General features: G+C 50.7%; 4 protein-coding genes across 4 annotated transcripts; 1 reads left to right on the top strand and 3 right to left on the bottom strand.

Moving 5' to 3' along the window:
• Positions 1-161: 161 nt before the first annotated feature.
• Positions 162-1,764, bottom strand: LOC119557803 (pyridoxal phosphate phosphatase PHOSPHO2). Its single transcript, XM_037870707.1, has one exon. The coding sequence runs from the start codon at positions 1,656-1,658 to the stop codon at positions 753-755; it is 906 nt and encodes a 301-aa protein (XP_037726635.1). The 5' UTR covers positions 1,659-1,764; the 3' UTR covers positions 162-752.
• A 2,388-nt stretch (positions 1,765-4,152) lies between these two features.
• LOC119557505 (protein transport protein Sec61 gamma-2 subunit) lies at positions 4,153-5,248 on the top strand. Its single transcript, XM_037870278.1, has 2 exons — positions 4,153-4,272; positions 4,657-5,248. Exon 2 carries the CDS (start codon positions 4,679-4,681, stop codon positions 4,883-4,885), a length of 207 nt encoding a protein of 68 aa, XP_037726206.1. The 5' UTR covers positions 4,153-4,272; positions 4,657-4,678; the 3' UTR covers positions 4,886-5,248.
• A 144-nt stretch (positions 5,249-5,392) lies between these two features.
• On the bottom strand, positions 5,393-6,883 carry LOC119557504 (actin-related protein 10). Its single transcript, XM_037870277.1, has 3 exons — positions 6,705-6,883; positions 6,494-6,646; positions 5,393-6,441 (listed from the first exon to the last, which is right to left on the bottom strand). Exons 1-3 carry the CDS (start codon positions 6,773-6,775, stop codon positions 5,529-5,531), a joined length of 1,137 nt encoding a protein of 378 aa, XP_037726205.1. The 5' UTR covers positions 6,776-6,883; the 3' UTR covers positions 5,393-5,528.
• Positions 6,884-7,071: 188 nt separating this feature from the next.
• Positions 7,072-12,547, bottom strand: LOC119556426 (exportin-5). Its single transcript, XM_037868645.1, has 2 exons — positions 12,003-12,547; positions 7,072-11,878 (listed from the first exon to the last, which is right to left on the bottom strand). Exon 2 carries the CDS (start codon positions 11,839-11,841, stop codon positions 8,116-8,118), a length of 3,726 nt encoding a protein of 1,241 aa, XP_037724573.1. The 5' UTR covers positions 11,842-11,878; positions 12,003-12,547; the 3' UTR covers positions 7,072-8,115.
• Positions 12,548-12,646: the final 99 nt, after the last annotated feature.

Raw genomic sequence — 12,646 nt, forward strand, 5'->3', positions numbered from 1 at the left:
TTTTCAAATGCGCAGATGCAGATTCTGCATCTCCTGGCTGCCTCTCGCTCTTTCCAAGGCACACAGGCGTGCCGCCATCCCGCTCTAGGCCGCGCTGGGATTCACCAACCCACTCCACCTCCACATCCACCCATCCGACATCCCAGTAAAAGGCATTCGGGTGCAGTAACGGCAAAACACACATTAAAATGCATATAATATGGACACTCATATACAGCTTGCGATAAATTCAATTACAACAAGTTACAATATACACACATGGATTAAACATTAACAGCCGCAGCCAAAAATTGACTCCTTGAACTGGCGTACACACCACACCTGAAATTGTACTGTTTGAGAGACAATGTGTTTTCTGCGGGTTAGAGCCCTGGCACACAGATCCACCTATCATACTTGGCATAGTTGGTGCAGTAAAGGGAGGGAGAGGGTTAAACAAAAAACAGACCAGACCACATGATGGAACAATGATGATTGGGTTGTGCATGGGGATGTGGACTTAAGACCTTCACGAGTACTTCCTTGGCATCGTAGAACCGTATGATTAGCATCGAAGCATCACCAAAAAAGCCTACATCTCTCGATTTTCCAACTAGCCTGCTTAAGGAATTCTCCAAAGAATTCGCGTTCTTCTATGCCAGCCTGTACTAAAAAATTCGCGACCCCACACACAAGTGATACTACGGTTCTGCGATGGCAATCGTTTCTACTTACTCGTGGAGGTCTCAAATGCGTATACCTTAAATGCCTTCTTAATTCGGCGACTTGGTCGAGCCGGGAGCCACCGCCGATGCTCGCCGAGTCGCCACATCCGGAGCCTCGACTTCGGCATCCTGATCGGCATCGTCCTGCAGCTGCGGGGTCTTCAGCTGCGGCAGGGCCAGCATCTGGTCCATCAGGTCGAAGCCGCTCTTCCAGATCAGCAGCTGGGCGCGCAGCTTCAACTTGCTGCGGTTGCGCAACAGATGCTTCTCCATGGCGAAGCCCTTGCGGGCGCAGGCAAAGTCGCAGGCCCGCTGGCGCAGCACGGGGCAGATGTCGTTGTTGCCGTCGCCCACGTAGAAGACATGGTCGTACCGGATGCTGCGCCGCAGGTCCTGCTCGATGACAAAGTGCTCCAGGACGCGGCCCTTGCACAAATTGCTGGCGCTCAGCTTGCAGTCTGACTGCTGATGGTGAGCCCGGACTAAAAGTTGTCCGGAGGCGTCGAACTCCGCCGGATTGGTGAAGACGGCCACGAAACAGTCGGCCAGGTTGTGCGCCCGCAGCCACTCCTCGATGAAGACGCTGTTCGAGTCGCTGATGATGATCAGGTCGTAGTGCAGCCGCTTGGCCAGGTGCTTGATCAGCCGCACGAATCCGGGCACCTCCGGGATGCCCCGGATGGTGTCCCGGATCCGCGCCTCCGGCACCTGTTGCTCGTGCAGCAGGCGGAAAACCTCGGCCATGTACTCCGTCCAGCAATCGTTCTCCACCAGCTCGTTGGCGCGGGCGCTGGTCACCTCCGTGGGCAGCAAGTCACGCACCACGGTGTCTGTGTTCTGGGACACGATTGTGTGGTCAAAGTCGAAGGCCGCCAGGCGACGGCGCTGCTGCTTCTTCAGTTTGCAGCTGGCCACGGCCGCAGCCACCGCTGCGGGGGACTGCTTCGAGGACATTCTGTGGCTGACTCCCAAATCCGTTCAGTTCGAGGACATCGCGGGGGTGTGCAGAATCATCGATGAACCGATGGCTGGACCCTCAAGGATGTGGGAAAAATCAAGTATCAATACATCGATATTTTTTAATAAAAATAAGTATTTATCGTATATCGCCGCAGCAAACGTAAGTGTCAGCAAACGTAAGTGTCAGTACACGAGGGAGACAAAAAATCCCACTTGCCTCAAGAAAGGAATGTGAAAAATATATCAACGATTTTTTATAATTAAAATAAATAGATATATATATTGAATATTATTTTTTTTATAAAAATATATTTTTGATTATAAAATAATTTATAGTGTAAGAAAACCGCCCCTGAAATTAAAATCGAACCAGTCCAACTCCCACAAGTCCCGCCAAATCCAGGACAACAATTCGTCGCATTACTAATGTAGGAAAATATTAATTAAATAACAATATTAATTTAACATGTAATTAATGATTAATACGTTTTTTTTTAATTTACGCGGGATTTTTCTCAATTAGGTAAATGGTTCGAGGCCTGGGTTATGGACCTGCGCTTAGCGCAATATATCGATATTTTTTGTATAAAAATAAACATTTGTATTTTTAAAATCACTCAAAAGGAACTTTGATGCTGAAATGTATATTTAAAAAATGTACATTTCAGTACCGAAATTATTTTATATCTACAATTCCAATACATACACATAATTTGCCCAACGAGGTATGATATTCCTCAATCTGACGTTTTTTAGTCAAAAATACGAGATACAGATTTAAGCAAAAATACGATAAAATACGAATTCTTTCCAATTTTTCAATCGTTGTTTGGTCAAATCAAGGCGTACAGCTAAAAGACCGACTGTTTTGAACAGCAAACAACCCAGGCTAACGATCCACATCACTTTTTGGAAAACTGTTTTTTTTTTACCAATTCTTGAATTTTTTTATAGGGGTCTTTTTATCGAAAATTTAAAAAAAAAATAAAGTTTTGATATTTAAATGCCAATCGATTGGGAATTTAATTACGAGCTCAACGAGGTAAGGCATTCCCTATTCCGACTTTATTTCGCAAAAGTATTGCCAAAAAACTTAGTTTCTTTGGGTCAAAAAATAGGTAGAAGGATTTCAGCCAAAATTGCGATTATTTTTCGCAGTTTTTCAGTCGTAACTTGGTCAAAACAAGGCGCACAGCTGAAAGACTAACTGTTTTGAACAGCTAACAACCTAGACTTCCGATCCCCATCGCATTCCGGGAAATTTATTTTTTGACTAAATTTCACATTTTTCATAAGGGGTAACATCGTCTATTTTTGCGAAAATCCGTCAAAAATTAAAGTTTCTGGGTTGGAATGCCAATCGATTGGGAATTTAATTACGAGCTCAACGAGGTATGGCATTCCCTATTCCGACTTTATTTCGCAAAAGTATTGCCAAAAAACTTAGTTTCTTTGGGTCAAAAAATAGGTAGAAGGATTTCAGCCAAAATTGCGATTATTTTTCGCCGTTTTTCAGTCGTAACTTGGTCAAAACAAGGCGCCCAGCTGAAAGACTAACTGTTTTGAACAGCTAACAACCTAGACTTCCGATCCCCATCGCATTCCGGGAAATTTATTTTTTGACTAAATTTCACATTTTTCATAAGGGGTAACATCGTCTATTTTTGCGAAAATCGGTCAAAAATTAAAGTTTCCGGGTTTGAATGCCAATCGATTGGGAATTTAATTACGAGCTCAACGAGGTATGGCATTCCCTATTCCGACCTTAATTCGCAAAATGATTGCCAAAAAACCTAGTTTGTTTGGGTCAAAAAATAGGTACAAGAATTTCAGACAAAAATACCATAATTTTTTGTAGTTTTTCAGTCGTAACTTGGTCAAAACGAGGCGCACAGCTGAAAGATTGACTGTTTTGAGCAGCTAACAACCTAGGCATCCGATCCCCATCACAATCCGCGAAATTTATTTTTTGACTAAATTTCACATTTTTGATAACGGATAACATCGTCTATTATGCGAAAATCAGTCAAAAATGAAAGTTTCCGGGCTTGAATGCCAATCGATTGGGAATTTAATTACGAGCTCAACGAGGTATGACATTCCATATTCTGGCTCCATTTCGCAATTTTTCGACGAAAAAATTGATATTTTTTGGGCAAAAATAGGGAGAAGCATTTTTTGGACGAAAAAAACGTGAATTTTAAGCCGTTTTTCTGTCGTAATTTAGTTAAATCGAATCGTAAAGCTAAAATACCAACTGTTTTGAACAGCTAACAATCTAGGCTTACGATCCTCATCACTTTTTGAAAAATTATTTTTTTGACCAATTTTTGCATTTTTCAAAAGGGGTTATCATCTTTTTTATCGACAAATTTTCAAAAAATATAGTTTTGAGATTTAAATGCCAATCGATTGGGAAAAATTAAAAAAGCCAAATCTAGCTATAAACCGTCTGAAAAGGCACCCGCCACCTGACAGCTCGGCTGGAATACAACCCTGGCGTTTGACACTTTGACGTGGAACTGTCATTGGAAATCGGTCGACGCGGCAATAGGGTGTACTCGATTTCACTATTCCACTTGATTGGAAATTTTCGTTTGAAGCGGAGGTGCGTTGTTTGTGCTGGTTTCCCAGTCTATTTGTCAATTGAAACAATAAGTGAATAAACAAGGGCTCGGTTCCAAGCAACAGCAGAGGTTCAAGTTCCCCGGGCCATTTGTGTTTTTTTTTCGGCCCTGGCCACATAAAACCGAATTCCGCTGCGGGGTCAATTAAAGTTCTCGGTGGCCCTTATTAATGCTGATTATTTACCCTTGACCTCGGCTGGATGCTTGGGAAACCGATAAGCGGGCGGAACAATACAAGTCCGCTAGATATTTCACCTGCGACGTCACCAAAATATAGCCACGTCACAGCTGACGTTGCGTGAAAGTGCTTGAAACCAGAAAATCAGATCCGTTCACTCATCCCCAATTTCCCCCTCCCCTTGCAGCACCCGACACACTCTACACGATATGGACAAGGTTGTTAAGTTCGCCGAGCCCGGCCGCGCCTTCGCCAAGGACTCCATCCGCCTGGTCAAGCGCTGCACCAAGCCCGACCGCAAGGAGTTCCAGAAGATCGCCATCGCCACCGCCGTGGGCTTCTGCATCATGGGCTTCATCGGCTTCTTCGTCAAGCTGATACACATCCCCATCAACAACATCATCGTGGGCTCCTAAGTGCGGCTATCCCAAGTGGATATGGAGATGGAGGTGGAGGAACCACAGCCACAACATGGGATTAAACAAATTCAAATCATCCATTATAGCATACGTCAGATACACCTTTTTGTCCCCTAGTTAACATGCATTAGAGATTAGAGAAACTATGTGCATTCAGCGAATGTCTTTCTTGCAGAGTTTTCACATGCCTATGTGAGAACGTGTTGTAAAATTTAAAAATTCCATTAAAAACTCTATTTTGAAGTGCATGGTCCAGTTATTTAATAAGAAACCACTGTAAAAAAGGTAAACGAACAATTTTGTAGCATTTGTTTGGGGGTCTGCCCTCGCTAATAAATGTTGAGCCGATTTTCGACAAGAGTTTATTTGTTTATTTTTGAACTTTAAACAAAGTAGCCTATGCTTAGTGGTCATCGGACGTATAAGTTGGGTGCACTTCATTTGACAAAGACCTAGTGTCCACCAAAACAGTGGAAGCCTCCTGAAATTTACAAGTCCGATCACTTTAGTATTTGATTTCCTATATTTCTTCTACACTTTATACTCGCAGTCAACTTTAAACCTATATAATACAATAAAATGATGAGTAAGTAAATATGAATTAGCGTAAAGCTGCAGCATGCATCTCTCTTTTCAAAATCTACGATCCCGTCGGCCTGTTGTCGCACAGGTTGCTCCAGTCCGGGACGTGCTCGCTCTTCAGATACGTCTCTTTGACCAGCGAGCGCGTCTGGATTAGATCCGTGGCACCGCACAAGGCGCCGCCCAGCCAGGCGGTGAAGTTCTGCTTGCCGATGGCATTGAAGAACTTGAACTGCAGCTCGCCGTGGAAGCGCTCGGCGTAGAACGGATCCTCGGCGAGCAGATGCTGCAGTTCCTGGCGGAGCCGGGCCAGCAGACCCTGAACCATGGAGCCGCCGCCCACCAGGAACACACTCTCGACCAGGGCGCGTCTCACGTCCAGTGTGCAGTCGAGAATGGATCGCAGGATGAGGTGCGGCAGGCTGTCCCGCTCGTTGCTGGGTTCGAACATGATCTCGTAGACGGTCTCACGCAGCAGGCCGGGCACCTGGATGATCGCATCGTTGTCGCTGACAATGTAGTCTACGGCCGGCGCGGGAGTCGGCTGATCCTCGCCCCCACTTGACCTGGCCTGAGCCCTTTCCATGGTTGTCACGAAGCACGTCCGCACCTTGATGTCCTCCAGCACGCTCTCCGTCAGCAGGCTCTCCTTGACGCCCGACTCCACCAGCTGGCGCTTGATCTCCGCATGGATGGCCCTGCCGCCGTAGCTCTGGTCCTTGAAGGCGGCCATGATCTGCACTCCGCTGAAGACGGGCATAATGCTCGTTTCGCTGTAGCCGATGTCCACCACCAGGGCGGTGGGCACGGCCAGCGTGGACAGTGCGATGAGGTGGACGGGGACGAACAGAACGGAGGAGACATCGAAGTGGACAAAGAGCACGCGGGCCAGGGTCTCCCGGAGCACAGTGGGTCCAAACACGTTCTCCACCAGCACGAACTTGCGCTCCTTGGGGCTGACCAGCAAGTGCCTAAAAGCATATGGATGTAGTCCCTGCTGGGAGCAGCATTTTGGTCACCTACTTGAAGAAGATCGTCTGCAGGAAGTCCACCAGCTGGTCGTAGAGCTCCTCTGGGCTGCTGTAGTCGAACAGTCGCTTCCTGGTCCCCGTCGCGGTCATCACCACCTCTGTGGGCATTATCTTCCGCGGGTACGCCTCTGCCGCGAATCCCAGCCTGAAAAGGGGTTAGTGATGACTTCACCGCATCATTTGTTTTGCTCTCGCTCGCTCACTTTGTGTACGCCGTGCCGATGTCCAGGACGATGGGCGGCTTCTCCTGCATGACGCTCTCGTACATGGGCATATTGGCTAATGGGTCTTCTACGCACCGAGGGACTAGACAACTATTATATTATATTCGGGCTAATTTGGAAACTAAGCCAAACCAAAGTTATGGGTAAGCAGCAATCGATGACGCAGTGGTCTATCGATAACCGCGAAATGAGCTTACAGCCTGTTTCCACTAAAGCTTTAGCGGTATTGTTCTTACCCAACGGATTTTTCAATCCCTTTGAAAAGATCTAACGAATTATTTAAAAAACAATATTTTATTCAAAATGAATTTATTACTTAGAATCCAGTTGCAAAAAACGAAAACGATTTCATCTTTAAATTTGTAAATTTATTTCAAATTTATTAGCTTATTTCGATTTTGTGTTTTTGCGGGGTCCTCCCGCTTCGATTTCATTTAGTTATAAATAATAGTATATAATTTCAGTTTGAATATTACATACTCGCGCAACTATAATTCTTAGAATCCCGATGTGTTTTTTGTTTTTTGGGTTTTTTTTTGGGGTATGCGTATGCATATGCGGTGCGGGATGTGTGTTCATATACAGTTTGATGTATTATATAATAATAACTCGTTGCCTATCAACTAAGCCTAAGCGTAATTTCAGAAATGTTTCTTCAAAGGATAAATGTGTACATATATATGTATATAAATTACAGTATGCCTGCGCATAGGTAACTATACAAAACGGGGGGAAAGCACAATTCATTAATTAACTATGTATAAAAAGGGCTTCTGGCTTTGCAGCGGGGGCCTGGGGGAGGAGGGAGGGGAGGGGCGGAGTCTAGGGTCAGGGGTCAGGGGTGGGAGTATTGGCAATTATCGATGGATCTACTTCCTTTGTGCAAACAAGATTAACAAATTCCGAATAATAAATAACAAAGCAGTAACAAGTCGGTTCGGATCGAAACGGAGCAACTAAACAAATCGTTACATGCTGAAGTTAAATTTAGTTTGTAAAATAAATAAATTAATAATTTTAACATCTGATCGGAACTGTGACTGTAACTGGTACTGGAACTGGGTCAGGGTCAGGGACAAGGACAGGGGACAGGGGTCAGGGACTGGGTCATGGGCATGGGCACGGAAGCGGGCGAGGACGTGAGATGCTGTTCCTGCTTCAATGCGGGCTCATCGTCTCTAAGCTAGTTTACAATTACTTTAAGTTCAGTCGTCGCTAGTTTGGCAGCTGAGGTGGCCGTGGTCTCGACGTCTTCCTGATCCTGGTCATCGACCAAAACCGAGGTCTTGTCGCTGGTGGCGCCGCCTCCGCTGCGACGCCTCCTCCTGCTCCTCTGTTTCTGTGTGTGTGTCTGCTTCTGATTCGGCTTCTGCTTCTGCTGCGGTCCCTGTCACTTTTCCGGCCCAAAGAGCCTGGCAAGACTCGCGTTCTGATTGCTATCCATGATGTCGGCGGTTGTGCCCATGGCTCCCTTGGCCTTGTGCGACTGCATCGGCGGCAGGTTGGCGATCTGCACCTCATGACGGAACAGCTGGTTAACGCTGCGCCCGACCAGCTGTGCGGTGAGCTTCTTGAATATGTCCTTCTTGGCGCGGTCCACCTTGTTGCCCTTGACGGGCGCCACGGCGATCTTCTCGTCGAACTTCTGGATATCGGCCGCGTTTACACTGGGTATATGCTGCAGTACTTCGCTGAGAATGGGGAAGTGGGGTCGTAGCAGTTCATAGAACTGTACGCCCAGCGTCACCAAGCCCGACTGGTTTGCCTCGTGCTGTCCGTGCACCTGCATACCCTGCAGAACGGCGGTGAAGGCCGTAACTGCCTTGTTCTCGTCCATAAGCTTCTCGGCGGCCAGGAAGCGCATCACTGGCGCGGCGATGTTCACTGCCTTCATGCTGCACATACCGTCGTTCCAGGCAATGGCCTTCAGCAGGGTCATCAGCACGTAGTTGCCGATGAGTCCGTTCCGCAGCAGCTTGCCGCCCAAGTCGCTGATGATGTCGGAGAGCAAGGCCGACTGGCTGGCCCGCGACTGTGGTGCACTGTCCATCGAGTGCTCCTCGTTCTCCATGGCCACCGAGTTGCTGTTGGCATTTGCGCCGGCCGCGACATGATCGGCCCCAATCTGGCCGCCAACCAGCGCGATCTTCAGTACGTCCAGGTACTCGCGCGTCAGCGTCCGATTAAGCTGATCCTCCAGCACCTCTTGAGTGTCGTTCACCTCGCCGTTGAGCTGCCCGCTCTCGTAGAGCGAGGCGATGTAAATCCAGCGGCGCGTGAGGCGTTCGCACATCAATGGTGCCAGGTGCGCGAACAGCGGCACAAGAACACTGTCGTAGAAGCTGGGCGGGCACGAGTAGACGAAGGGCTTGAAGAAGACCCGAATGATCGGGCGTAGCCGGTAGTCGGGCACCACGTCCATTCGGCTAAACACATTTGTTATGATGGCGTCGGACAGGCCCAGGAGCTGGTATAGATCGCGTCCCAGCGACGGACCCGCTGAGCCCATCAGATGGTAGCAGCCCTCGGTGACCATCATCATGAAAGTCTGCATCTTCTCGAAGGCCGTCGGCTCGCTGCGGATGGTGGTGTCCAAAGGATCGGTGGGCAGGGCGCAAATACCCATCAGCAGTTTCTTCTCGTGCTCCAGCATGCCGTGGATCCCGCGGTAGCCCTCGGAGAGGGCAAGCAGCGCCTCCGGAGCAAACAGCTCGTTGAGCACACGCATCAGACTTAGCACGTGCGAAAGCAGTGGCACGACGTGCTTGGTGGCCGGATTTCGGCAGATGGGGTTGCCTAGCTCCGTGCAGCCGATGACAAAGCCGCCGCGCTGGGCGCGGTCTGGGTCGTCTGGCCAAGTGCAGCGTTTGACCACGCCCAGCACCACATGCAGTGCGTCCAGCAGGCGCGACCGATTTTGAAGCGTAGGAGCACCCTCCACGGCGAAGATGGGAGGCTTATCCAGGCCCACGAAGCTCATGAAGGCCAGCGGCGACTTCAGCGCATCTCCGAAGGCCAGCCACTCGGACCGCTTGTCCTGCACGATGTGCTCGATGAAGAGAGTCTGGCGCTCGAAGTCGCAGAAGTGATTCGAGATGAGAATCAGCGCCTCCTGCAGCGTGGTACGCATCAAACGGCACAGCTGGTGCTGGCCAGGCTCCTTGAGCAGGAGCTCCACGTGTCCGTTGATTTGCTCGAACACGGGCAGCAGTAGCAGCGGATACTTGTGGGCCAGCTTCACCAGCAGCGAGGCGGCGTGGCGCCGAAGGTTTTTGGCGGACTTTGCCTGCACCTTCTCCAACTCGTTGGGCGGCTTCAGTACCAGCGCTCGGAATATCTTGTCTAGCACCCGCGGCAACAGACTGACGCCGCTCATTGCCACACAGTTGGTGGCCGTGATCTGGCACGCAGACATGCTGAGGAAGACGAACAGGGCCGAAATGCAGGAGAGCAGAATCGAGTAAATCAGCGGGTTGATTGTCTCCAGTTTAAGGCAATCCTCGAGCAGTCGCAGTCCAGCCGGCACCGAGGGACGTTCCGACACGAGCAGAATGCGGCTTAGCACGCCGTCCAACACACTCACCAGTGCATCCCATTCCAGGTAGACGGGGTCCAGCACGCTGCACGACACGTTGCCGCTCTTGGCCTCTGCATCCGCTTCGGCCACTGCGTTGCGAAGGCGCTGCTGCAGCCACTGTTCGCAGTAGCCGTAGGTGACCAGCGGCTGCACCAGCGTGGCCAGGCGGAAGATCTCGAGGAAGTCGGTGCGGCAGCGGAAGAAGTAGAGGGCGAACTCCTCCTCGCTGTCGTACTCCAGTCGGATGTAGGCCTCCGTGGAGAGGCTGGCAGGCGAGCTAGTGGCGGCAGGATATGGCAGCTTCACGATCCTGGGCGCAATCGTGTGGATGAGCTTGGGAATGTAGTTGACCATGGCGAAGTCCTTCGAGCAGGGCTCGTGCTTCAGCAGCAGCTGCCAAATGAGCGCCGACCCATGGGAGACGCTTAGCGATGGATGCTGGACGAGGAGCAGGAGGCATTCGAGAAGGACTTCCAGATGCACCGGTCGCTGGGTGGCGTCGTCCTTGCCCCAGAGCGCCACCAGCTGCTGGGCCATGCCGTTCAGCACCTGCAGCAGCTTCTTGAGGAAGTTGTGGTGCTGCTCGATGGCCACCGAGGAGCTGGAGTCGGTAGGTATCTGGCTGGCCTGGTAGATGTAGCGCAGCGGCTCCTCGTTGAACAACTGCAGCAGCGGCTTGCGCTCCTTGGCCTGGCCCTTGCGGTTCGTGATCTGCGCCAGACACTCGGCCGCGTTGCACTGGAATGCTTTGTCATTGAGCAGAATGCAGAGGAAGTGCATTAGCTTGCCGTTGCTGGACATGATGTGCTGGATGCTGACCCACTCGACGAAGCCGCTCAGCGTGAGCAGGACCATTTCGACGACCCGGCTGTGCGCGTTGGCCTTGGTGAAGTTGCACAGGCGCGTCGTTTCGCGGAACGCGGTCACATGCTGCTCCACCAGGCGCAGGAAGAACTCGAAGATGTCGTTCATGTTGTTGTTCAGCGCCTGGTACATGTCCTTGCGCCGCTGATTCGACTCGATCGTCTGCAGCAGGGCCACGTCCTCCACAAGCCGCAGAAAGACGAGGAGCACCAGCTCCGTTTGCGCCTCGCCCTTGGTGCAGGCCTGGCTCAGTTCCGGCAGCAGGTCGGACCACTGCTGCGGCCATTCGCGCTTGATCATCTCGACGATGATGCGCGATAGCGCGTCCTTCGTGGGCAGCAGCGAGCGGTCCTCCGCCGGGCCCACGCCCACGTTCAGCATCTTGATGGCATTGTCCTTGATGTACACCTTCTCCTCGTGCGTGATACAGTTCCAACGAAACTTGATTGTGTACTCGATCAGCTGCAGGCCAAAGTGCCGCACCTGCTGGTTGGACTGCGGCGAGCTGGCCAGGAAGAGGCCCACCTGGGCGCACAGCGGCGACTCCTCCTTGAACCGCTCGCAGGCCATATAGGCCTCCAGACGAGCCTGTTGCTGGGTAAGCGGGTGCATAATCAGGTCGACGGCTTTGGCCAGTTCGGCGGCCAGAGCCTCGGTGCCTCCGTGCTGGGCCATCGCCACCGCTAGCTCTTGTCTACTGCTGCCTGTCTGCCTGCAAGAGGAGATGTATATGTATGTTGGTGTCTTGGTTTCGGTTCATCCTCCTTCTTCTTCTGGTGGCGACATGTGCTCCCGCACCACCCCCATCCCCCTGCCCAGCCCAACGAAAGACTCACCTCTGCGCACGACCCCTGCCGCTCGCCGCTCGAAACCTAAATCTCGCCTAGCCTCTCGATCTCCACCTCCTCCTCGATCCCCGCGTGCCACCGCCTCGTCGCTGGCCAATGCGTCTGTGGACAGCCCGAAGATTAAGAGAGCTGCCTGTGTGCGTGTGCGTGCCGTGTTGTGTTGTATGGTGTGTTGTGTGCCGTGGTCCGTGTGCGAAATGCGGAATGCGTGAGTTCTGGGTTCTGGTTGGGATTGCCGCCTGGGAACGCTCGGAGTATCGGCCTGAGTAGCGCCTATTGCCTGGAACACAGCCTCGGGTCGGGTGTCTCACATTTGAATCGCATATAGGTGTCGCAGAAATAGCCCACTGCTGAAACGGCTTTTCCGGCTGGGTTGTTTTAGAACAATGTGCAGGCAAATCGCACGGGACAGGGTTGACAGGCGGTCCAGCGGAAGTTGCCAGATCTGTATAGCACTGTCTGCCGCACTTTAGCCTTGTGTTACACTTCAATGGATGGCTGAATAACTTGTGAAATTCAACGCAAGGCTCTCTTTTTTCATATTTGCCTTCCCTGTTTTACACTCACAGTGACGAACCGGCGAAATTTCTTATGAAACTCGCGCGATATTTTCGCAATCCTGCAGCGTTGCC

Source organism: Drosophila subpulchrella, chromosome X, assembly GCF_014743375.2.
Source record: "Drosophila subpulchrella strain 33 F10 #4 breed RU33 chromosome X, RU_Dsub_v1.1 Primary Assembly, whole genome shotgun sequence".
Classification (NCBI taxonomy): Eukaryota; Metazoa; Arthropoda; class Insecta; order Diptera; family Drosophilidae; genus Drosophila; species Drosophila subpulchrella.